Source organism: Geospiza fortis, unplaced genomic scaffold (genome assembly GCF_000277835.1).
Source record: "Geospiza fortis unplaced genomic scaffold, GeoFor_1.0 scaffold58, whole genome shotgun sequence".
Taxonomy (NCBI): Eukaryota; Metazoa; Chordata; class Aves; order Passeriformes; family Thraupidae; genus Geospiza; species Geospiza fortis.
Genome location: NW_005054359.1, coordinates 1,441,951 through 1,469,441, shown reverse-complemented (window position 1 = coordinate 1,469,441; position 27,491 = coordinate 1,441,951). Strand labels below are relative to the sequence as shown.

The following is a 27,491-nucleotide window of genomic DNA, read 5'->3' as shown; positions in this document are numbered from 1 at the left end:
CTTTATTTACAAATACTGAGAGATGCTGTATTGAATCTTGAGCTGGTTCAGAATGGTTTATTGGGTTCTGATCAGATAGATGAAAAAAAAACCCCTAACTTTTTTTCAAAGAGCATCAGTGAGAAAGAAAATGAAAATTAATTAAATTATCCTTCTCTGAGGTTATAGATCTGTTTGAACTAAAAATTCAATGAAGTGTTTACAACAAAAATATATGTTGTGGAATGTTTCTGTCAAGTAATTCTGATTTCTTCACATTCTAAAATGTTCCAAAGCTGTTCGTTAGGCACTGGTTACCTGAGACACATAGTGTATTTTCCTCCTTTTGAATAGAAGCTTTCACCTTTTTCAAAAACAGAAGAGCTGTGCACAGTACTCTGAGGTCCTGTATCTGTAGCTTTTTGCATGTTGAAAATTACGCAGTATTCAGAGACAGATAATTTTTGTAATTATTTTGTAGGTGCACTGATATTTAGTATTGTAATAGTAGGAAGCAGTAGCAGTAGTAAAAACCCACAGGTAGCAATGAACTAGCTGCAGTGTGTTTTCTATTTTTAGAAGTTATTAGTGAAAGCATTTACATACATAACTATGTATTTAAGATTCAAAACTCTGGCTGTAGATAATGAGAAAACCAAAGTGTCTACTTCATTTCCTATGCAATAACAAGCAGGTCTGTTATGTGTGAGATATTGATAAATACACATTTATTTCACTAACCTGTTAAGCTGGGTTGACTCCTTTCTAAATGGAGTCAAAGGCAAAACTCCTTAAATGTGAGGGAAAAATCCTGGAGTTAAGTCCAGTCTTTTCAGTCCATAACTATAGCAACAGAATGCTCCTGGGAAGACAGTATGCAGTTTTGCTAGCAGTTCTTTAATGTAATATGGTAACCTCATCAAGATCCCCAATCAGAAAGTAATCAGTTACATCGCAAAGTTCAGGCAGTAAAAAGAGAAATACTTGGCTTGCCTTTATCAATGAAGGGAAGCAGATGGGGTTAAAGGGGACCCACACACACCCTGAATCCAAACATCATGACTCCTTTCTCATACTTGATACGGATCCACTCAGATCATTTGCAGCATTTTAAATCAGAAACAGCCCAGGTTTTCAATAATCATTATTACTCATCCACCTTGTGGACTTATTGCTGCAGTGATGACAGTTAAGTACCTTTGGAAATGCTAAAAGAGTTGTTATTTTTTCTTTTCAGAGATCCTTTGAGGCTGCAAAGACTATTTAAAGAAGGAAGACGGCATGAGATTGGATTTAGTGCAGTAAAGTAGGTTAATTTGAGGACAAGAAAAAAAATCATTATTTAGACCTACTTGTGTTGCCGTGATGAGAACTTACCATTGCTTCTGGCTGCTGTTTTGGGCTGGTCAGCCCCACCAAAGTTTCTTAACTCCATTATCCAAAAGGACTAGTGGCTTTCCAGAAAAGGAAAAGGTTTTGGTGTTGTCTGGAAACAGCAGGCAAGACCTCCATCGTTCCAAAAGGAGCTGGATGTGGAATCAGTTCTTTTTATTGGAGGAATACACTGGAACTGACTACCAGTATGTTGGCAAGGTAAGTTACTTTCGTTTGCATCTGTGTTTTGATTTTAGAAGCACTGGAAAGCCAGCAGTAGCAAGTAGGGAAGAGCAATGCCTGCTACAACTTTTAGTTCGTGTTCCTGTGTCCCCAGCTTCTGCTGAGGAGTAATTTCATTGGAAAGGTATGTGCACTTCAGCTTCAGAATGTAATCAACAAGTCTTCATTTAACCAGAAAGTCCCATGGCAAATCACTGGCAATTCTATTAAAGATTTTGCATTTTATTTTGTGCCTGGAAATAATGCAGCTTAATTATAGGCTAGATTTTTAGCTTTAAACTGGGATATGTGTTTTCCCTTGTGCTCGCTAATTTGCTGCAGTCAAACTATTTAAACCAGGAGAGGTTTAGAGCTAAGTTGAGATTCACAGTACCTACATTTTGGTAAGGATTCTCTCTACCCAGCAAAAGGTAATTGTTTCCGTTTTTACTACCCACTGCACACAGCAATGCTACAGCCATTTTCTGATGATGTTTCGTGGTGCCACTGATGACTGTGTGACGTGACCTTCACACCACCAGCCATGCTACTACAAAGCATGGTTGAAGCACACTGTGCATGTACACTAAGAAGCAACAGGCAGCTGAAAATTTCTAATCTCAAAGTTGGGAAGGGGTAAAAAAAAATTGTAAAAAGAAAAGTCACTGCTTAACTGTGAGAACATCTGCCTCCCTGAGCAGCAGACTCCCATGTAGGTGACAGACTTTATGTAATCTGTAGAGCAATGCACCTGTGTTAAGAGCCTAAAGAGAGTGTATACTGCCCAAGGTGCCTCATTCTATAGGAGTATGTCTTGCAGAATGCAGAAATTATGCTACTGATGATGACATTCAAAGCAGAGACAATACAGCTTGGTTTTCCAAACAAAAATGGGGTTGTATCTGATCTAGTTTGATCTCTCAAGCCTCTTAGAAAAGGCTGCAGATCACAGTGGTTTGACATTTTATCTCCCTCTGCAAGCTTCTGAGCATTCCCATGAGAGATGGTGGCTGCTTTTCTTGCCTGCCAGTCAGCTGTCAGTCAAAGCTGGATGCAACATTCCTTTCCTGCTAAATGGCTGCAAGGCATGATTCAAATGAGGAGCTACTCAGCTGGTGTAATACTCATAGAACTCCAGCCAGGATAATCAGCATTCATGAAAGGTACCATTGAGCCCAATCTAGAGGAAAAGGCCAAAGGCAGAGAGTCCTCAGAGAGGAGAAGTAGAGAAGGAAGATAAGAGGGTAAGAAAATATACCAAAACAGAAGAGAGTAAGAGGAAAGAACTAGAAAGACAGAGATGGAAGGAACGGAAGCTTTATAAAGAGGAATCAAGATGGAAAGGAGAGGGAAATGGCGTTAAATGGGGGTAGAGGATAAGAGTTGGGAGAAAATTTACCTAAAGAGAGCAAAAACAAAACCAGAAGATGAGACAGTGAAGGAGAAAAAAACCAAACTGGTATGAAACATGGAGTCAAGGACGTAAAAAAAGGCAACAAATTGAAAGACAGCAGTCCTCCACACACTCTCCTGTTTCACAGTCTGCTGAGGGTAGTCAGGGTAATGGGGATCTTTTTGTTACAAGATAAAGCATATTGAGGTGGTCCTGAGGTGATCCTGAGGTGATCCTACAGTCTCTCACTGTCACTGTGAATTTTGACATTAAACTTCATCAGCCCCCCATTTTTTCTACTGCAGAATTAGAGTATCAGCTATTGACTTCAGAGGGACTGATGGGGAAATGAATATTTCTGCAGGACAAATTTGCTGAGAGACAGTTTAAAAATGGTCTAGCTGGACCAGAAAACCAAGACAGTTTCAAAAGGAGTCAGAAAGATTTAAAAAAGTATGTTATTTTTAAAAGTTGTTCTTCCACCTATTTGTACTTTATTACACTTTCTGTTGTAAAGCATAGAAACAACACATAATGTATAAATGTCATTGATTTTGTGTTCCTAAGCCATTCACAAGTGGCCTTTCACACATCTTTCAAATGCCAGAACCACTCACACTCTTTTAACTGAACAATTAGCCAAGAGGCATGAAAGAGCAGCCTTTTATTATTAAAGTTGAGGATTGGTGTGAGGGGAAATGATAGAAACATCTAAATGTCTCTAAATTGAGGTAACTAGGCAATTTAACTGAGCAATTAAACTTGATTGATGTGGGCAAATGAGGATTATGAACATTTTTATGAAGCATATATTTTTTTCTCAGAGGACTAAATGTTAACCTTAAATATAGATTTAAAAATGGTAAGAATATAAAGATGAAATTTGAACAGCAAAATCTTTTAAAACAATAGCAATATATGTATATAAAACGGAATTGTGCTTATGCCTTACTGTATAAACAGATAGACATGAATCTTTTGGGGTTTTTGTGTTTAGTGGCTAAAGCTAGGTGGGCATTAACATCATAACCATAAAAAGAAAAGATTCTATATAAGCTACAAAAAAAAAAAATCTTTTACTCATGCTGGTTTCACTTTTGCTTCTTCATTTTTTTAACATCTGTTTAATCCAAACATCTACATCAAAATTTGAGATGTAAGAAGTCTGTTGTGAAAGATTCTAAAAAACAACTTTATTTGTATGAGATGCCCAAATTACAGTTGTGAAATCCTGTAACTGTTTAAACTACAAAAAACAGATTTGCATCATAGTAGTTTTAGAGCGTAAGAAAAGAACAGTGAAAGGGGATGCATTCAGGTTGGGATAATAAAAGAGAAAAGTAGTTATCTCTGAAGAGAGAGCTCAAAGCAGTATTGAAGACAATGTTGTAGCATCATCTGAGTCACAGACCAGAGCACTGTTGTTGTTTATACCCTGCATACTCTTTTATTCATTGAACCCAGAGCTTTCCATCGTTTAGGAATTAATTGTCCAAGCACATATGAAACCTTTTTTTTTTTTAGCTGTGGGTACTGTCAGCTGTTAAAAAGTGCTCCCCATTTTTGTATGCCTCACACTTCATTGTCAGCCCAAACATGGAGCTGTATCTCACTGGACAAGGATGTGCAGCTGCCAACGAGACACTTGCAGGGTTACAAACACAAATTGATTTTGCTGTGGCGCTGACACCAGACGGATCGCATTATTGCCCATCCTTCTATTCCTGAATTTCATTCCTGTATATTTGTGAAATAAAGTCTTTTTTAAATGAGATGAAATTCACGCCCCCAGTCACTGTAGTCTCAGACCTCAAGGAACTTGAAGAAAAGTTCTAGACTGGATTTATTCACTGCAGTGCTGAATAACTTGTGAACTATGGCTATGCATTGAAGTGTGACTGATGGGCACAGTGACATTTTAACCTGAAGATATCTTTTTTTCTGGTTCAGAAATTGTAGCACTTGGCAAGGACTCAATCCAAAAATGAAATAAAAGAATTACATGAGAATCAAAGCAGAGATGTGTCTAGAAGTACTACCTAACCAAAATTTGCAACACCTGAGTTGGGTTTTAAAAGAGATCTAGTTGTACACATGGCTGTTTAGTACAATTTGAAAGGGCTGAGGTGAATGCAGCTTTAAATCATAGGTAAAAAATGAAGTGATAGTACAACTATATATAAAAATATATGCTGTGTTTCCTAGAGATCTTCAGATACTCCAGGGGTAAAAAAAAAAAAAAAGAAAAAAAATTCTGCTCTGTTCCAAGATCATACTCATAGGTACAGTTACTCTTTGTATGCACTTGACAGCTTTGACATGGCAGTCCCACTGGCTGCATAAAATCCATGTACTGGCATCCATCATTGAGTTTAGAGCACAAACCTAGAATTATTCTTACATAAAGGGATGAGATTCCACTTTCTTTAAGACTAAAGATAGGTCTGAACAAGTCTTAAATCTTACTCGTTAACCCAAGAACAGCTTTTGGCAGTCTGTAGTGGAAAGCCAATCTGCTTTCCTGGTAACAAGAGGCACAACTGTGGAATGATTTTGTAATGCTCTGGATGTCTGGCACTAAAAGGAAACTTCCAGACATCCTTTTCATTTTTGCTGTGTCTTATTGATGTTCATATAGTTCAAGCAGTATGCTAGCCTGGAAGCTATCTGATGTTACTACCTGTACAACCCATCATAAACAATCAACCTCTACTGACAACTCCATTTTTCAGGGAAGATAAAGTCAAACTCCTGCTGGTATGTGGCTTGGCAAAGCAAAAGGGATGCTGTGTTACTGTAGGCAAACCCAGAATCTTTTTGTTTGGTGTTGAAAGAACCTCTTGGAAAGATGAATTCCCCTCTGTCAAGGAGTGATTTAAGGTACTGTTGACCCTGCTTTTCAGGAGGGGATGAATTAAATTTTATCACAGTGTAGTTTCAGCAGTGTTTTTCTTTTTTTGTTGTATGATTTTACTTCTGGCTACAGCTATTCTGAAGGCAAGCACAGCAGTGTATTTCAGCAGAAGCAAATGAAACAAAAGGCAGAATCTCTTCCAAGCCGTTGCACGTAGAGGGACTAAACAACATACTGAGGCAAAATTATCTGGCTGTGAGCACACACAAGGGACTATTTAAACAATGAAAATTACTGTCATGTAATACAGTCCATGCTTTTTCAGCATTTTAGGAAGTAATGGGTAACATTACTCCAATGGTTAAAAGGTATCATATCTTAATTGGATGGCATGATAACTAGCAAGAGAAATCTTCACTTTTTCTCAGATTTTAGTGCACTAGTGTTCTGTACTTACCTTTAAAATTTTTGTACCCCGAAAAAGCAAGATGTGAAAAGTCAAACTAAAATGACTCCCCCACCTGCACTTCTAACATTCTTTATGCGGCTTTATTGGCACTTGTTGAGTATTTGTTTTCCTAGCCTTGTAACTTGCACTATGATGTATACTTGATGCCTTCAGTTTCCTGTTCCAAGCATAGTGACTATTTGTTATTTTTACAATGCCTAAAATTAAAAGTTACCTTTGTAACTTCTGTTTATTCAGAGAGTATCACAAAGGAATTTCCCATTCATTTTTGATTATTAGGATAGGCTCTCTTGGGATCTAGATTTTGCCTTCTGCATCCAGAGGCAATGCAGACCAGCGCTTTGCATGTGACAAAACTGATGTACAGGGAGGTTAAGTGACCTTCTGCACAGCTAAAAGTCAGAAATTTCACAGCAGAGATTGGAAAACAAAAAAAAAATCAGAGTTCTTAGCCCCTTCCCTACCCCCCACCTCCCCCAGTTTGTATGATTAGGTCACCTGCCTCCCTCTTCAGTAGACCTAGTACTTGTCATTCTTCTAAAAAGTAGAACAAAAGCTGTGGCGCATCTGCGCTTCTATTATTCCTCATCCATCAGTCATATTTTATGTTCCAGCACTTGACTTTCCCAAGTGCCCTTCATTCCTATATTGCATTGCACACACATACACACACTTGTCTTGTATTCCTCTTTGAAAGATTTACAGGTGCTGGTAGAAGTTCTGTGTGCTGTTGGTCCCTGCGGAATAGAGATAACTCTGTAATGAGGGACAGCTGAGAGGTTAGAGGCCCACGACGACAATCCAGAAACAGCTTGCAGGTTTTAAACCATCACACAGAGGCTAAGAAAGGAGATAATGAGCAATGGGTGGGATGGACAAGGATATTATTCAGAAAATGAAAAGGCAGGAAATACAGCATGGTTAATGTTTACGATCATCATAATTGTGAATCTACTTGGCATCATCCTTGTATCCAAATATATTGCACAATATAAGAGCCTTACAACCATCTGTTTCAAACAAACCACATTTCCTACATGATGGCACATGATGGAACTTATAGTGTAACGATACAGAACCTCCTCCCCTTCTTCCCATTCTGCCTACAGAAAAAAACAAATCCTGGGACCCTCAAGGCAATATTTCTGTTAATTCTTGTTTTTCATTTTTGTGTCCCAAACAAAACAATTTTGTTTTCCACATGCTAATTACCCACTCATAGTGGTGCTTATATTTTGGATCACATCTTTTCCCAGATTATCCTGTTCTACTCTTGTTAGCAGTCTGCACAAAGTCCTGAATTGTGTGTCCCTAGACTTCCAGCTATAGAAAAACAGCTGAACATCTTAATCTTCCTTTCTAGGGAGAGACTACATGTAAAGTTCATGCTTGATTATGGATTATTTAGATCGCTGTTATTTGGAGCTGCATTACTATTTTTTTTGTTTGTTTGTATAGCACAATAGTGTTCCCACTATGAAGCTGCAACATCATGAATATAAATTTTGAAGGGATAGCTGAAAAGTAAAATCCCTCTTTCAGGCCTAAGACAACCATTGTTACTCCACCATTTGTTATTTACAGTTGGCTTACCAAATATAGTAAACCATAAAGCTTAGAGAAATCTCTTTATTAAATTAAATATATTGTCTGTGCCTCCCTTTTCTTTTGCTGCCATTTCCCTCATTGGTGAACATCAGTTCACAGTGGGGCAGCAGCAGGTTGAAAGCTGTGGCCAGTCAGTGTAACATTTCAAAACACAAACTGAAAATGCGTTGTGATGTGAATGCCTACTGTTGATCCGTATGCGCTAATGCAGACTGTGGCTTGCTTTCACCATTAATGGGGTGAAAGAAACCACAGCATGCACTTGCAAGTACTTCAGGATGCAGTGAAGCTTGTAGTTGTCATGAAAGTCTGAGGTGGCAGATGAAGAAAAGGAAAGAATTGCCCTCTGAAATTTCAGAGGAAGGAAGGAGAAGGAAAAAATATCAGTCCTTTCTGTCTTCTAATTTTGTGAAAAATCCACCTCAAAACAGAAAAACAAAGTTTGTAAAGAAATAAAATGCTGAGTGAGCTGGAAGTTTAAAAATTTACATTAAAGGACAAGGGGGAGACATTAGCAAATGTTTATGTTAGAATTCTAATAACCACTGTTTTCTCAACAGAGTTCTTTATTTTGGAGTCATATCTGAAGGTTGCAGTCCTTCTATCTCCAGCTTGCTTATGCCATGTGGTACAGGGCAGGGCTCATGGAAAGCTCAGCTGAAATGGTCTCTCTTTATAGGAATATTATCGTTCCTCTGGCTTTATTTCATACTTTGTCTCTATGAACCATTAAGTGATGTTTCACATTAGATGTCTGATGGAACAAAGGAGGTTTTAATGCGTTGCAGAGGCTCACATGATGATCATTTAGTCATCTTTAGCATATTGGTCATCTCTGACCATTCTATATCTTCATGTTGGAAGGCGACATCAAGTTCAGTCAAGTCATTTGTATAACTTTTGTATTTAGCATCATGTTGTCATTAGTGGAAGGCTCTCCTCAAGAGACAGAACCAAACAACCTATGTGTACCTTTGGCTCTTTGACATATTTCCTTGTGCCTAACAGCCCTTGCAATCAAGCTGATCAGGGCACTGGCAGAGGATTTAAAGGACATGCAAACTGAGGTGTCAGAGCATTCATTCATAGTTCCTTTCCAGTTTGCGTAGTTTTGCACGTTTCAGGTCAGTTGCTTAAAACATAGTTAATGCTGCTTACAATGGCTAAAATTGCTCACAGAATGGGAATAACATAATTCCCACATCTTGGGAATAACAACTGCCAAGGGTGTTGCAGGCAAAGAGTTAATGGCTGTGGAAGAAAACCCTTGCATGTATATTTGTGGTATTTGTAAACTCAGGTGAGCTTGACACTCATGCTACTTGCAGGTAGATCCTGTCAGGATCTTCACCATTCCCCTTATAAATATCTGTTATTTTACCTACAGAAATATTTTATGAACAATTGCCTTTAGAATTTTTAGACTGATAATATCACAGCAATTATATGTGCTTCAGAGAGAATTCTTTCCTTTCATGAATACTAGATATTATATAATTAGGAGAGCATAGACACAAGTATTTTCACTAAAGGAATTCCAGGTTCTCCAGTTAAAATTAATATTCGTTCCCAGATAGACTATCCTGGATCTTGAACCTGAATTGGTGTGACTTTCCCTATTTAAGAATTTAAGAACCTTCCCCAAAGACCATGGTTTTTCAGACATTATAGAAAGAAACATTTTATCCTGTCACTGTCCTTAGATGCATCCTTTTTTTTTCTTTTTTTTTTCTATGAAACTATGTCCAATTTACTTAAAAGGCTCCTGATTTATTGGTTTTTCTCTGCTGTGGATAATGCTTCACTCTACCAGAATTTTCTGCCTGACTCAAGGCTCTTTGGGGCCTGTGGGCAAAGTGCTGTTCCATATCCCTGAGCAGTTCTCCTTTATTCATGACGAATGGGTCCAGCATAACACACCCTCTGGTCAGCTCATTAATCACCTGGGTGAAGAAGTTGTCTTAGGACATTCTGCAGAAACCTGGGTTGCTTGCACACAGACATATTGCCCTTCCAGCAAACATAAGAATGATTAAAGTCCCCCAAGAGTACAGGGTTTCCTCCATCTGTCTAAAGAAGGCTGCATCTGCTTCATCTCTTTGAGCAGGGAGTCTGTGGCAGATACCTAATGTGATGTCTTGTGTTGGCTTGTCCTCCTATCTTCAAGATCTCCACTGATTTGTCACCTGTTTCAAAGCAAAGCTCCACCTACATGTGCTGATTATTTGCTAATCCACCTCCTTGCCTTCCTGACCTGGCCTCTGTAAGGATTTACATTCTGCTGCAGCATTCAGGTCACTTGAGCTGTCCCTTCACAGCCTCACTAATGGCACTTGGAGGAATACTTATTTGAAAGAATCTACTCAATACCAGACTTGCCTAACATTTCCCATAAACATTTTTCCAGGTTGAGGAGTCTTCATCAAAAGGGTCGTGTTGAGAGATAAATGTGTGGCCTTTTGTATTGCATCTACTGTCTCACAAACCTTTTATTATCTGGTTATATAACACAAACTTCTGTTTAGAAACAAAGTTGGAGAACATAACAGAATGGAAATATATCTCATTTTCCCAGCTTCTGACCTATAGAACTAAATGACAGAAGCATGAAAACAGATTAAAGACTCAATTAAACTTGTGGATATGAATTAGTATCCTTTTTGTTAAATCTTCATTTAAATCAGAATGTGGGTTTTCATTTATTTTAGGGTTTGTATTCTCCCTTCTCCATCCCGCTTCTTCCTCCCTGATACATACACTTTTATACAGCATATAAAATTCATACACACATTTCAGGGTTTGATTGTCAGCATCAAGCACTCAGAATATCAAAGGGTCACCTTTGTCAGTAAGCAAAGGATGAGCATTTGCTTTCAAGCGCATCCATCAGGGAGTAGTCAGAAGCTGTTACTTGCTGAAGAAGCCTGATGTTTTATTCAACTGTATCCCAGTAAAAACATTTCTGGATATTAGGCCAAGGTTTTGGGTTTTTTTTTTTATTTTGTTTTGCTGTTCATCTTTCAGATAGATTCTCCTGTACCGCCACAGGAGAATAGTGGTTTTCACGGAATGAGAAATGTATGTGCTTATATACCTGAATTAAGGCGCTGCATTTGCTTACAGTTTAATTATGAAACATTTTTGAAAGTTCATGATTCCAAAGAAAATATTTTGTCCATGATTAAACAGATAATTCTGACCCCTGATAAAGAGTGATCAACCATCCCTGGGTAAATTCCCAGAGAAATCAAAGGTAATCAAAGCAAATCTGGACATACAATACAGACCTATTTCACTAACTATACACATCACATAATTTAAAGACTAAAGCACATACACTAAAATTATAATTGATTATTGAAGTGCATGTTTGCTGAATGTACTCTTTTAAAAAAAAATATTTTCTCGTAATCACAACAGAATACCTGCTGCCATCTTCTACTGTATGAATTCCCTTTTCTAATTGACTAATACAGTACAGGACAGAAGTCCCATTATATTCAGTGGAAGGATATCAGGATATTTGAATTAATTTCCTCTGACTTGGGAAAAAACTGTAAAGAAATTTGGTGCTCTTGAATTGCAGGCACAGTTCTAATTGAAGAATGGGGTTTAGGCATGCATCCTTTATGAACTCTTTGTATTCCCATTGAATGTCGTTACAAGTCAGGCAGTTAATTTTCTTTAACCTCTCATATGAGAGCACACATATTCCTTTTTAAGGAATTTTTAAAATACCTCAAAATGCTACTTTAGCTAATATAGCCAAGCTTGGAATTCAGAAACTCCCCCACCTACCCATCCAAACCTTTAGTGATGGTAACCTTCAGCTGTGGGATAATAACAAAAACCTGAGAACAATTAGATTTTCTACCATTGCAGCTGCATTAAGGAGAGGCCATCTGCCCCACCCTCTAAATACAGTAAGCTGTGGCAAAGCCACAATATTGCTATTCTTGATTCCAGTTAAATGATACCTAGTCTTTCCACAAACATAGAACAAATTATACCCAAGGTTCTCAAATCATGTTATAATCATTACATACAGAACTGGACATTGTTAACATTTTACTGCAGGGAGAATGTAGAAGCATCACATAGTGATCTAAGATCAGACAGGAAGACTGTGACAAAAGCCATATTAAAACTTGAAGCCAATGACTGTCTATTCAGTTAATGTGGCAGATTTGCAATGCTAGCAATGTCTATCTCCTAAAATGACTTGTACAGCTTTTTCAAGAATACAGAGGCTTGAGTTATCATTCCTGATCACTGATTTGTATATACTAGATAAAATATTGTTTTAATCTGTTCTGCTGTTCTACTCAGCTGTTCAAGAGAGTTCTCCTAGTACCTGACCTAGGTTGTGAGAAGTCTGGAATTGGCTCAGCCATTTATACTTTTTAGTAAGTTAATGCCGATGTCTCAACTAAAGCAAATCCCTGTATCTGCCAGGTCCTTTCTCTACCCCACATATTGAAAACACTGGCAAGAAGAAATAATTCTTGCTTTGACAAAGAAATCCAGATGTTTAAATAGATGTACCAAAAGCATAAAACAGGGATTTTAAACTGCCTTGGCCCACCTGGAGAGAAGAACGAGATCCTCACGCTTTTGTGAGGCTAATTGCAGAAGTCTGTATAATGCTCTATTGTTACCATCACTACTGTTTAGCTGAAGAGAGCTCTTTGATCTTTCAAAGGCATAATGAAACCCAACTGCTCTAAGTAAAACTGGGAAAATTCAGTATGTAACCATGAATTTTTTTTATTTTTTTTGAGTAAGAGGTCAGTTATTACTCAGAGTCAGAATTGTTTTGAGTTCCTTAGAGTCTGAAAGGAAGACTACTTCTTTCTAGTGTTATACAGTAATTCAAAGAAAAGCAAGAAGTTTGATAAAAGGACATGAAACTCAAGAGCCCATACGTATAGAGAAAAGACTTGACACCATGGTGTCTTGTTCCTTACAAATTCAAGACCTATTTGTCTTTGTAAGGGCAAACTTTGTAAATTCCTGCTATAATTTGACTTACAGATAATAGGAAGAGGAGCAAATAAAGTGCATTACCACAGAAGTGCTTAGCAGCACTCAGCTCAAGAGAACATGAAGATACCTTTACCTAGTTTGCAGCTTTGCCAGATATTCATTAAGATCTGGTAATCAGTTGTCCCTAGAGACAAGGGCTGTCAGAATGAGGTACCTTGGTAGTTTGGTGTGCTGCAGTGCAGGACAAAAGCTCTTGTGCCACTGGCCCTGTTTAATCACAGTGAAGAGCAGAGGCAGCTGGGGAAGCCAAGAGGGAGAAGCCTTGAGAGGTCCCAGGCAATGTTGAAAGGATTGACATATTCCAGTTGATTTTTTGCAAAGCTGATTAGCTGTGGCTGCATGTTTGCACTTCAGGTTAGAAAACCCATTTGTGATTTTGAAGGGTGTGTAATAAAGGTGTGAGTCACCAGAGTATGGATGTTTATTCTTAGCTCCATACATTTAAAACAGAACGCCAGGTTCCCAATTACACTTGGGGCAGCCTATTCCTTAAACCAAGGATCCCAACATCAGCCAAGCTGTAGTCCCTGTCTGTCTCAGGCCATGTGGTCTCCCATATGGCCCTCACAGAAAGAGACTTCCAGCCTGCCTGCCCGAAGGGTGTGAGCCTGTGGTTCCAAAGTGAGAGAACACCTTACATCTTGTTTCTGATCAAATGACAAATTCTTATTCCACTGCCCTTTATTTTTCTTATTATTTTTTATTTTTTTCACTCTAGCGCCCTCTATTCTTATTATATTGACCTTTCTGTGTTGTATTTGTTTTGAAATCAAATGCCACCATCTTTTATATTCAGTTTGCCTTTTGAGTACCTGGTTGCTTCTGAATCTTGAAATATGCTTAGTGCTTTTTGATCTATTCATTCACTGAATTTGTTCATCTCTATGAAACTGGTTTTAGCCTCTTTTGGTGTCATTCATTTACAGGGAACAAATTGTCACTGCTACTTTTGCGAATCAATGAGAAAGTTCACTGACATTTTGATACTCTCAAGAAGCAGAAAGACAGCATCCCCATGATATTTTTTTAAAATTCTCCTGCAATTCTTAATATCAGGACAATATGTTTTGCAGATGATAGTGCTGTTGCAGAATGCTTGTAGCTTTTTTCGCCGTTCACAGTGTGTGCAATTTTAGCTTTTTTGTTGTTGTTCTTCAATCACATTGCTGCCTTTTTTTTTTGTTTTCTTTTAAAAAGCCAGTACTTAAGTTAAAGGTTACCCTTAGAGGACATTTTTGTTTTACCCTTTGCAAGTTCTGCACCAAGGTTGCTATCTTAATAAAGCATTTGACTTTTGTTTAATAGTTCAAGTATTGAATTCCTATGTCCTTTAGCATTTTCTCTTATTATTATTTCAATATCAATTTTTCTGCTAATTTGCCTGTTTGAATGCAACCAGGTTGATATGCTTTTTATAAACAAGGTATCTTGCAGATATTTTCTTTCTACAAAAACACATCCTGCTATGTATTATTATATTAATAGGATTCCACAGCTGAATGAGACAGGTTTTGAGGTATTCTTTTTTTTTTATAGTGTTTGCTATACTAACTCTTATGGATCAAAAATGTAAGCACAATGAAATAGACATAGTACATTTTTAAATAACCCCAAAAAAACCAACACACTAAAATGCAGGAACCTCCTATAACCTCAGTAATTCTTCAGTGCTCTTTTCCATTAATTTTTATAGATTTAATGTTTTCAATCAAGATTTGGATTACTCGACGATCCTGTTAAATCCCTTCCAACTCAGTGATTCGCTGATTCTTGATTTCATTTTACCCTTTATTATGAGAACATACTACAGTAGAATAAGAGAGCTATTAAAAACTGAAGGAATACAAACAGGAAAAAATGCAATGTTCATGAAATAGGAGTCATTAAGAAAAAAATCTAATAGACAATGTATAGTCATAAAATGGAAGGAGAAGGAACAGAAGAAGGAGAAAAAAACTGAGTGTTTTAGTCTAGAAGAACTATTTTGATATAGCAATGAAAGTAGCAAATCTTTCTCCTCATTTCTAATGTAGGTAGGAAAACATTAACATTCCAAAATCTATGTCCATTTGTACAGAAGAAAGGCCAATTGAAATGCAGCAATTACAGAAAACCAGCTAGGAACATCAGCCCTCCGTATCTGGCCTTTTCTTCACTGGCTCTTTTTGGAATCCACTTGACTTGAAAACAAGATACTGAGGTTGTAAACAGGTTTTCAGCTGAGGACTCAGAAGTGCCTATTTTGTAAGCAAAAGCTGTATGTAGGCTGAGAGTCTAGAAAAAGAAACAAAATAACAAAAACAAAGCAAAAAAAAAAACCAAAACAAAACCAAAAGCATATGGAATTATTATCTGTAAATGCAGGATGAGGAAGAATGTATGTATGTGGGAGGAGGCTCTTAAAAACAGAAACACAATGCTGGCACAAGAACAACACATCTAGTTTGGGAAACAAGATCTTTTCTACCCTCGAGAGCAGCTATTTCTTTGAACGGGAACTGTGAACCTGTTGCAGCTTTTTCTTTGCTATATATGGTGAGAGCCAAGCAAGATAAACCTACATTAATAAATTCAAACACTCAGGAATCAGTCACACTGAACCATATTTAGGTTTACTGTATTAACTGTGGTAAAGGAGCTGTACTTACCATACTAAACGAGTCCCTTACTATAGTTAACCCATTGAGTTACTCCATAAACTGTGACATCTGTAAGGGCAAGAAAGTGATTAAAAATGAAGACTGCTGAGGACTTAGGACAGCAAATCTCAGGTTAGTAAGGAGATACAAAAGAGTGTGAATCTACTCTAAGTACCTATGGTAACAGTTTAAATACAGCCCCTGTGTGAAAGCACTGTTCCTGACAGCTGTGCATGAGGCATCATGGTTCTGTGATCTGCTAGCACAGGTCTATTTGCCTTTCTTTTTAATCTTGTATTTTTTCTTTATTGTTTTTTTTCTTTTAAAATGGCAGTGTTTGAACCTTACTTCAAAGTCTGTCTCTTGATTTTTGATGCTATAGAATATAAATCTTATTATAATCTTCAAATTGCTTTATATAAGAATGGAAAGGAACCATCTCTTCTAGTTTCTGTAAGCACCAAGAAGATTTGGAATCACTGTAGCATCTTTCTCCCATTGTCTTCAAAATTATTTTTAAGCATCTAGCTGTCTAATAATCAGGTTCAGCAGTCTAGCTCTATCTCTGCCCACTGGCCTCCTCTAAATAGCTCTATAGTCAATTAACTTATTGGAGTTTAATTTTGTAGAGGAATAAAGGTGTCAAAATCATTAATCTCGTGTACAGTTTGCAGAACAGTAGCTACATCAGGCAAACAAACCTACTTTTAGCCTTGACTGGCTGGTCAGCTGGCTTTTCCATAGATACACAAATAAACCAACATCCACTGTGGCCCATGGTGGTTCTCCAGAAAGTATGTAAGGAACATGAGAAGCAGCACCATTCTGCAGTTTCTATAGGATTTAAGGACAAGGACCAGAGCAGGAAGTATCCAGAACCATGCAGTGATGTGAGTGATATGAGGGAGACAAGAGACTGGCTTAGGGCTGAGTTAGGTAGGTTATGTGGTGTATGGAAGGATCCAGAGCTTAGCATGATTGAGACCAAAAAAACATGGCACACACATCCATAGGAAATCTGGCATTTCTGGTGATGCTGGATCTCTTAATGAACCTTCTGGAATATCCTCTGTAAGAAAGCATCTTTTATGTCTTGAAATAAATTATTTGTGTAGGTGTTTGCCCTGATGATATTCATTTTGTATATATGGAGGTATATGGAACCCATATGTAATGTTTTGGCATTATTTTTTGTGATTTAGAAAGAAGTGTGTACTTAAACTTCACCAAAATACATATAAATACTTATTACCTAATGCGCAGAGCCAGTGACATTTTCCTTTTCACACCAAGTAGAGTGAAAAGTTTGGTGCTGATTATTTGATGATACTAAAGGAGTTGGTTATTATAGTAATTGAGGGATTTTTTTGTTGGTGTAGGGATAAAGAGCACCAGGAGAGCCAAGGAAGAGTGCAAGGTTGTTATTGCTTTTACTATTACAGCATTAGCAGTCTCTTTGTGCATGCCTTGTTTTCTCTAAATGCTTCAGTATTGCACTGTGTAACCTCAAGCAATACATTTAGTTGAATTTGTTTGTTTCTAGACTGTATTTTGGTGTTTGGATATAGTAAAACTGGAGTGAAATCATGTGCTATGAATATTCCCAGTAGTAAAACCATGGTTCCCTTCATTAGCTACCTACCAACTGCTTGCTTACTATTTTAATAGTTGGTCTCTATTTCATTAGTGTGCTAGGAGACAAAAATGGGACCACACCAACCCCAGAATATCAAGTCACTCTTAAAAACACAAATGAATAATAAAACACAACAGGCAGCTTATTTGTGCATAATTGTAGGTTGATGGTTCAGTGTATACATCCCAAGGTCAATTGACTTTGATCTTTGCAGAGATTCAGTAACTGCTCTGAAATTCAGCAACAAGCATGTAATATTCACAAAAGGGAAAGGAACTTGGTCTGTAGGGTGAATAGAAAACCATTTTACCCACTGAATTGCCAGGTATCCTAACCAGCAATATGACATTAGTGGGAGCTAAACTGCAATTTACACCTGTCTTTCATAACCTAAAGCCACTTCACAAATGAGATTAACTATGCTGTTTAAATCGGTGTTACAGAATGAGGTAGAGGAGGGGTGTTATTTAACTCTGGAGAATAGTCACGGCCTGCAATTTCAATTTGTTGGAATTTAATTACCACAGCTGTAAAAGTACATTTTCAGTACAACCTTGTTACAAATATCCGTGCTAGAAAACCACTTCTCTCTGGTGTATCCATTTAAACACAGAAAATAAGTTAGTGGTTGGTCTTAACCTCTTAAAACATATGGGATCTCAGTTATTCGGTTTTGGTCCTCATGTTTCATAAAGTTTCATATCAAGGTGAATTTAGCATGTTGAGAAAAGGGCCCCGAGTTCACTGCCCAGTCTTGACTGTCTCTGTCCCCCTGCCCAGAGCCCAAGACTCCAGGTCCGCCACATGAGCCTGCCCCAGAAACACCACGGCAGGGCCAGTCTCCAGCTCCTGACAGCTCTGTCCAGCCATCTCCATTCCCAGGAGGCTCCCAGTACCCAGCGCCAGGGCTGTCCTGGTCGTGTCTGGCTGCCCTGCTCCTGCCTGGGGTGGTGGGACAGGCCATGGCTTCCAGTCCCTGCCATTGTCCTCCTGGTAGATGCTATTCCCTGCACCACAGCAGTTTATAGTCTAGCTGCAAAAGCACTTGGAAGATGCCCTTAAATTCTTCCCATATGCTTTGCTGAAGGAATTCCTGAGTGTATAGAATCAATCCAACTTAATTCTTAAAATCATGGTCAAATTTTTGTGGATTATTACTTTTAAAATAAAACAGTGCTATCTGTTGATGTGATGTGAGATGAACACAAATGCTGTCAATAAAATCAGTCCAGAAATAAATAATAAAAAAAATGCTTGTGTAAAAATACTTTGAGCAGAGATTTCACTTCCCTTTTCTTTGATGTTGTGCCAAAGACAGTCCATTGCTACTACCCTTGGAGATTTTGGAGGGCTCTGCCAGAGATACTGTAGAGAACAAGGCTACTTAGATTGTGGCTAATTTTAAGGGGGAAAAAACAGAAAACAGCTCTCACGTTAAAATAATTATGTATATGACAACAAGTAGAATGTCCAATTCAGGGAGCTGTTGCTCCAGTCCTGAGTGCACTTTAAACACCTCTTCCTTCAGGAGGAATGCAGCCTTCCCTGTGTCCAGGCAAATGTATTTGAATGGTTTGGGCCAGGACATTTGGGAGGAACAGAAGAAAGACAGAGGCTGGAGAGTTTTTATCTGACTGTAAGTCATTAAAAGCAAACCAGATGGTTCACTTTACAGTGGTATTAAAGTAAAAGGAGTAAAACTATGCCTAGGGCATAGTAAAATTTTTAATTTGTCGTTTATCCTCAGCCTTAGCCAGTGATTAATGGACAATGTCAGAAGAGTGTCCAGATTAGATTCTGAGTGAATCAATTTATTATAATATTAATACAGTGCAATTGCTGATACATTTCTTTTTTATTGCATAGACTTAGCTCTTCACCATTTTGCTTACCTTTGGGGTATTGCTCAGTTCAGCCACCAACTGAAATGAAGGCCAGTGAGTAACGCTGAGTTCCAACAGAAGTAAAAAATCTGTCCTAAAGTGGAGTACTTAAAAAATTGGCTGCACTAACTTTGTCTTGAGGAAAGGTTTTATGGTGCAGCCCAGATTACATGTGAGGGTTGTGTCCCAAACATTTTGTTCTATCCCATAGCTAACTGCCATGGCCCTTTTATTTGACTAACTTTATGCAGAGGATAATGGACACCTTTTTACAATACAAATGAGTAAGGAGAGTGAAGCTATAGTATCATGTATTGGCTAGGAGAGTCCTGCTAAAAGCATCTGCAGTGTAATTTATGCACATACTTCATTACAGCAAACTTTCTTGACAATGAGATGTCGAGGTAGTGAAAAATAACTTTAACTTAAAAAGAAAATGGGGTTATTACAATTTATTTCATCCTCATAACCTCACAATGGTGTTAAGTTTTATATACCAACCCCATCAACTGTATTTTTAAGTACATCTCACCTCCAGGCCTTTCTTCAGGACTCAATTTGCACCATTTTTTGTTGTTTGATGTTATTTGCAATTTTTTTTTAACCTGCTGGTAATAGCAATTTCCCTTCTTCATATAGATTACGCAAACAAATATTACTTCCAAGATAAACTGACACTTAAAAAATGAACAAAAATATTGTCTTTGTCTGGATAGATCTTTTCTACCAAATAAACAGTCAAGGACAGATAAACTAATCTAAAATAATAAATCTTTTTATATATATATGTATATATTTTCCTCACAAGGGGATGTTGCAAATTTTTCATCTGTGAAAAACTTTTCTTGAGATCTGCTTGGTTTTTTATTTTTTTAATATGTATATATATTTTTTTTTCTGAATAGAAGGAAACAAAATCCAAACTATTTTGATAATATAGTTATTGTCCCAGCAATTAAGCAGGTGGTGTGATACGGGTCTATCCCACAAAAACCTTATGGCAACACCTATCCTCCCTTACTGAAATCAAGTAGATTTCAGTCATACTTTTAGAGGCCCTTTGTGAACCAGGTTGATGAGGCCACACATGATGATATGCTGCACATTCATTGTTGGTTTGAAGAGCAAGTATTCAGCCAGCCTCAGCTCTCTGTAATACACATGCAGGACATGACCTCCCACAGGTCAGACTCTCGCAGTAAATAATCCACAGCCTGGCTAGCTGAGCACTTAGTTTGTTCTGTCATGTCTTAGGAAAGTTGTAAAGCTAAAGATAATGGAAAAGATTTTATCCAAGGGAGAATCTTTTTTTAAAGATAGTGATTTAGATGGAGGTCTACAGATTGAACCATGGATGAGGATCGCCTCATTCTCACTGTTGATGACACCGAGATGTACTTTCTCTTATTGTCCGGAGTCACAGTGGGTCTTACACAAGTGGGTTAATTTTGGAGGAGAAGTGAAAATTTAATAAACAATTGAAAAAAATCATAAAAGTTTCCATTTTTAGTTCTTTATGTAGTCTAGGCTAGTTAAAGAATATTATGGAAAACTATTCCCAGTGGTTCCAACACCTTTTCTATCTTGACCTTTTTTGCTACTTTGTTCGTTGAAACCAAGTTTAATTAAAATGATGATAACAATGAGCTTGGGAGTTCAGCCTTTACCAAGTCTCAAAACAGCACATTCCATGACTCATATGAATTAATGATAGTCTGTTACTGAGGGCTGTTTTTGTCCCGTTCTGATACAAAGTTAAACAGGCTTTCAACGCAAACAGAGGTTGAATTTTTGATGTGAAACAATCATAAAAATACACAAATTTAAAATTATTTCCACGTCTTTTCTGTCGCAGGTTGCCTTTGAGGAAAGTTCTATTCAAATAACTAATTGAAATTACTTCCTGCAGTAGACTTCTAGTCTGACTTCTTAATAAGCTGGTCTGATAGATGTTTTTTAGAGTCTGAACTTATGTCTAGTAAATAATATAATTCCTCTAGGCCCCCTGGCCAAGGAAATTGGCCAACTGAATGGGACTCAAGAGACTTCAATTCTATTCCAAATTTCAAGACAAGCCTTCTGGGAAACTTTGTTATCCAAAAACAGAGCAAATGGTATTGACTGGTTTCGTGAAGGGATGTGAAAACTCTTTAGGAAAAATTCTGCACAGAACCTACTTATTGCTATCCTTATTATCAAGAGAAAGGGCTCCGTGCAAAATTACACAGAATGCCCATTTTCTCCCTGAAGGAGAAAATCAAGAAGAGTGCTTCAGCATGTGTGCTAATGATTAACCATGCCACAGTTATGATATTTTGTATTATTGGACAGTCTTGGAATGTGTGGTGATGGAGAGTTTTGCCCTTAAAGGCAGACTTTTTGCACAGAACATGCTTTCTCTAGGGATCATTGGCATATGCGCACACAGTGGAGCACTGTGCCACCAAGTGTGGTGTCTGTAGATTTCTGATTTGAGCAGAAACTTGGAGGAAGCCCAAAACATCGACCATATGGTCATGCTGTAGGCTGCCCTTCCAGCATGGTACGGCATAGCCAGGCACAGCTGGAGTCTATGCCAAGATTCTTTAAATCTACAAATTTTACTGTCCTCTGCATGCTATCCAGCAATGCTAAGTGCTTTGCAAAACACTCAACAAGGGTTTTTTTCTAACTCTTATTCAGGAAAAGATAAGCAAAGAGATGGTTGAGAAAATCCAGCTCTCCTGTCTCTTAAACAGGTTTTGTCTACAAAAGAAACAATTTCCAGGAATCTGCTACCTAACAGATTTTTTCCCCATTGTCTTCATGCCTATGCTCATACATTAAAAGCCATTTTAATGTTTCATTTTTTAAATTTTTATTTTCACTGATGTAACAATAAAATAAGTTGTAGTTGAGTAGCCTGGATTTTAAGGCCAGGGGAATAAATAAGGCTTTTTTAAGGAATACCCATAAGGGTATGATTTAATCAGTTACACCTTTTGAGTCACTCAACAGAATTCCAAGAGATGCGGAAATCATCTGGGGAAATAAAAGATGCAGCGCATGCTTTTTATGCTAATTACCATAATTCTTTTATTTCCCTTTCCCCCACCATGTTTCAGCTTCATCTATGCCCCTTTGGATAAGGCAGCTGATCTCTTCACTTCCAGTGCTGTAATGGTCTGTTACACCTGCCTGGCTCTGGCCTTAGTTTGCCAGATCTGTGAATGCATGTATTTGTCTGCTGTTTGCATATGTATTTGGTAGGTTATTTTATTGTGCATTATATGATATATTACATAATGTCCATGGGGCATAAGAGCCAAGCACCCAGAATTTAAACTTAAGAAATGTCTTGACTGGCCACTTTTTAAATCTTTGCTTACTGCAATTCCCAAACACACTGTTTTTTCTCTGTAGGATATCATTGCCCTATATATTCCTTGGATTCCACCTAAGTCACTAGAATCTGTGTTTGATTGATGTATATTTAGCTTGGGAAAGTGGTCTGCAGCTTCAGTTTATGGTTATCCTCAGGCAGCTTCTTATAATATTGCTGACCATTTCAATTCTGACATCAAGACACAACTCAGTCTATTCACTGATCCTGTAGTATCAACTCATTTCCCAAAAGGAGTGTGCAGCCTTCTGGCTGAGTATTACTGATAGGAAAGCATATATCATGATATTGGTTAAAGTATCTAGAATTGTGTCCCAATTATTTATTTATTTTCCTTTCTTTTTTTTTTTTTATTCCCATTTCACCACCAGCTGCATTCAGACCAGGATAAAGGAGATGGATCACTTAAATACATCCTTTCTGGAGATGGAGCAGGAGACCTCTTCATTATCAATGAAAACACTGGTGACATCCAGGCCACAAAGAGACTAGACAGGGAAGAAAAGCCTGTATACATACTCCGTGCCCAGGCTATAAACAGAAGGACTGGAAGACCAGTGGAACCAGAATCTGAGTTCATCATTAAGATCCATGATATCAATGACAATGAGCCAATGTTCACAAAGGACGTTTACAATGCCAGCATTCCCGAAATGTCAGATGTTGGTAGGTGCTAACTAATAACTGGTTTCAGTGGCTGGTCTGGTTTCTTTCCATGGAGTTATTGAAGGGCCCAGACTCTACAGGTGTTGAATAGAGACATCTGCTGTTTGAGTCTGGACTAAAAGCACCTGAGACATTAAAAAAAAATTAAAATCCAGGAAAATAGTGGCAACAGTTTGCTGGAATCAGAGGTGTCAGCTGGGTGAAACATGCTCCCTCTGTTTACCACAAAAAAATGCAAGTTAATATCATCTGGTTTAATGTCAATCAAATTGTGTCGAGCTCTGTTATGTGATACCTGGTTTTAATACATGTTAGTAATATGGTATTTCAAGGTCAATTGTGTCAATACCACACCTAGATCTGTTCAGCAACCCTTATTTAGTTCAGGAAGGTAAACAAAATGGAAAAGGGGGTACAGAAGGGGTTGTACACATTTCTGTCACCCATTCGTTCTGAAATATGCCATTAACTTCCTATGACCTTTGTTGTTCTTTCCATGCAGAAGAGCTCTGAAGTCCTTTGAAGTCCATTGAAATTTTTCTATTGATTTAAAATAGATTGAGCTGTAGAAATCAATGAAGACAATTAAAAAAAAAAAAACTTCTTTGGAAAATTATTTTAAGATGAGATCTTTTCCTGAGAAGTTGACAGGTTTTGATTCTTTGATTCTTAGGGAGGTCATTTTGATTTCTTTGTCAGAGAGCAATGGATGGTTAAATTCCAAGAAGCACATTTCTAATTTGAGATAATGTCCAGGGAGAGAAGCATTAATTAATCATGATCAAGAGTGAGATTAAAATAAAGCTCAAGCAATATGAAAATAAAGACTTTGGGGCATACGCTCTCCCCTCATTCATGGGACTTGTCACATGGATGAAAACTCATCTGATGAAGTGAGAACCTAATATTCACATTTTAATATGTGAACACTTTATTCACAAATGGTTTTAAATGCCAAAATCTAAGCGAATTTTTTATGTTTCTTAACACCTTCCCTAAGATTCAATACCATTTCTTTCTCTAGAAAACACCTGAAGAACCATAGTTACATTCTCTCATCAAATACTTTACGAGTATGAGTAGATTTGCAAAAGTATATTCTTAACCTAGATTCAAGGAATGCTGAATGCTTAAATATCTGAAAAGGGGTGCATTTTTGTTTCCTTCATGAAAGAAGGATCCACATACTCAATCAATAACTGTTTTTGAATGTGTTGAGAATAAGACAGGTATCATTTTGAGCTTATGTCCTTCATGAGCAGAGAAAATTCTACAAAATACGAATATTTCTGCCATGAACTTCCTGCCACAAATCTGACCTGAACATGAATTGTTTTTTTCTCTACATCATAAACTGTCTTGGCTGTGAAAAAAACCTATTAATTTTTGTTTTCTTTAATTTTTCATTGCAGGTACCTTTGTTGTGCAAGTCACTGCAACTGATGCCGATGATCCTACATATGGGAACAGTGCTAAAGTTGTCTACAGCATTCTCCAGGGACAACCATATTTCTCCGTCGAATCTGAGACAGGTCAGGGGACCTTATCTGTCATTCTGTGACAATGTCTGTAATTCAAAATGACACGCTAAGCCAAGCTAGGATATATTACTAAACAAACTTTGAAGAGATTACATCTTACTCAGTGCAAAATCTGACAAATTTAATAGAGCGATACATCTGTAAACATGACACCTACATTATTTTAATCTTACCAGCAAAGTCTAATAAATACAATTAGTACTAGTTGTGAACCAGTTTTTAATCATTTTTAACAAGCAGTGGGTACAGAAACTGCAGTGGATGGTTAAATTAAACCAAATAGGTTGGCTTTTAGATGAAAGAGAGAAACAGGTGGGTGTGGAAAAAAAGTGCTTAATCCTCATAGATCTTCATAATAGCTAAATTAAGACTGAGGGCTTGTTCAGGTGAGTTTTCTTTCTCCATCTGCTTCTTCAAAACTTGTTTAAAGTAATTATAATTTCTTGCATCTGCAACATATCACTTTAATGCTAATTTTATGAAAGAAATCTTAATTAAGAGTAATGATAGAAGAGGTAAAATTGACTGTTGCGCTAAAGTAGAAGATCACAAATAGAATCCCAAAGTTCTGAGTTCTGTTTTTGGAAGATGTTTAAATTATACACAGTGACTGGAATTTTTAATGGTCTGACTAACAGACAGCTTTGGAACCTGTGCATATATATTCTGTCTGACTGAATCTGGTGTAACATTGACTACCTGACTACACAGATAGTCTCTTCTCAAGCTTTTTGACTAAGTTTTTCAAGAAAAATCAAACTATCTCAAGAGACTCCTTCAGTGAAACATCCCCTGTGTTATGTTGCTGGAAGCTAGGGAAATCAGTTCTCCTCAGCATCCTTACAGGAAAGAAACAGATTATCCCAGACAATTCATCAGGTTTAGGATTGTTTCTTAGATAAATCTTAGAGACTCAGGCAGGGAAAAGGAAGGAGAGACTATATGTCTCAAAGTGAAACCTGAGTTGAAAGGGTGTACACAATTCTGAGAAGAGGGAGAGCCAAGATCAAAGGGAGCTTCCCTTCAAGCATAAGGTATTAGATAACAGAAGCTAGGATTTTTGTGCTGATGCGTTCTTTCTGACGTGGACAGTGCAGTATGTACTCCTCTAGAGTTATAATAAGGATAAAGTAGCTAGGAGTTCACCAGTAATAAACTTGTATCAAGAGGTTTGTGTGGGGGACCGGAAGATAAGTAAACCACAGTCTTGATCTTCCTGCCATGGAAATCAATTGCAGAACTCTTAGAGTGAAACATGTCTCTTTCAAACCCACTGTGAATTTTGTCATGGGTTTCAGTACTTGAATTTCACCCCTTTTGCCTACAAAGGAATCAGTTCTTACCTTGAGAGACCCAGTGAGAATGCAAACACTTTGCTTCATGGTAAATCTGAATGATTGAATTTCAGTAGCAGTTGGCCTTATAACTGTTATTTGTGCCTTTGAAGAAGGAAGTAACTGGCAAATCATTTCAATCAATGTATAAAAAGAAGTATATATACTCAGGCATGTTTGAATGCTCGTAATTTTCTTAATTAATTTCTTTTCTTCCATTTAATGTTGCTGCAGTCTTTAATGGTTTGTTGCTGAAGTTAGCTTTACTTTTTTTTAACCACATCTGTCAAAATAATGAACGAACAGCCTTTTTCCAGTTCAGTGAGAGTTTTTAGCATGAAACTGAAAGAGGGTAAATAGTTATGTAAAATAACATGGCTCACAAATAAGTAGAACATTTTTCTGTGGGTACCACTTATACTGTGTCTGTCACATAGGCAGGAGCCTGAGATGTGACATGACAAATCTGTAATTTAATGAACCATCTCACAACGGTAAATATTTGTACTGGGCAAAGTTTACTGACTATGCAGAGATTATTTTTTGTTCTTTTAATAAGAATTCCCATCAAAGTCACTACCTGTGAACTCCCCACTCTTTAATTTTCATGTTTACAGGCATTATTAAAACTGCTTTACTGAACATGGACCGTGAAAATAGGGAGCAGTACCAAGTGGTCATCCAGGCTAAAGACATGGGAGGCCAGATGGGCGGATTATCAGGAACCACCACCGTGAACATCACACTGACTGATGTCAACGACAATCCACCTCGCTTCCCCCAGAGTATGGAATATTTACATTCTGTGTTCTAACACTAAAATGGACAGAAATGGTTCTTGTTTTGTTTTTTGTTCACCTTAGATATTGTTTCTTCTATTGTGAATTTACTGAGTATCAAACTTCTTTAGGAAAGCAAAAGAGAGCACATAACTAAGCAATAGCATCATGACAAGATTAATTGCAATAACTGGGAAATGAATATTTAATATTTTTACTCCAGTTGCAATTGACAGTCTGAGACGTGAATTATTGTGCAGAAGCAACTTCTATTTTTCCTACTTTTTAAATAACTGATCAATGTAATCTGTATTTCTTGTTCACTACTATTTCTTTCAGACTTCGTGATTGATTGCATTTTAAGTTATCTGTTGTAATCTAATATATTGAAGTTTTGAAACAAATTTATTTAAGTATGCAAAAATATCCCAAGAACAATTCTATAGAAAGGAGTATTTATAACAAGAAAGCATTTGTTGCAATGAACTTTCCTATATTCTTTGCATACAGAACCAAAAACACATACTTAAATATACCGGGTATTTCTGCCTAATTACTTCCTCTCTCTCAAATAATTCAGTAGATATCTGTGTGATGCTTATAGGAATCAATTGCACAAGCTCTCTTAGAGAGTAATTTCTATTATTGACCATTCATTGCTGTAAGGGATTCAAAGTGATTCAACT

General features: G+C 37.4%; 1 protein-coding gene across 1 annotated transcript in view; it reads left to right on the top strand.

Annotated features, from left to right (window-relative positions):
* Positions 1-1,215: 1,215 nt before the first annotated feature.
* The window catches only part of CDH6 (cadherin 6), a 51,562-nt gene continuing 25,286 nt past the window's right edge, over positions 1,216-27,491 (top strand). The window contains exons 1-4 of the mRNA XM_005423855.3: positions 1,216-1,572; positions 22,857-23,151; positions 24,564-24,683; positions 26,644-26,811. Of these exons, the coding sequence (XP_005423912.1) occupies positions 1,345-1,572; positions 22,857-23,151; positions 24,564-24,683; positions 26,644-26,811 (811 nt within the window). The 5' untranslated portion in view covers positions 1,216-1,344. The remainder of the gene's footprint in view (positions 1,573-22,856; positions 23,152-24,563; positions 24,684-26,643; positions 26,812-27,491) is intronic.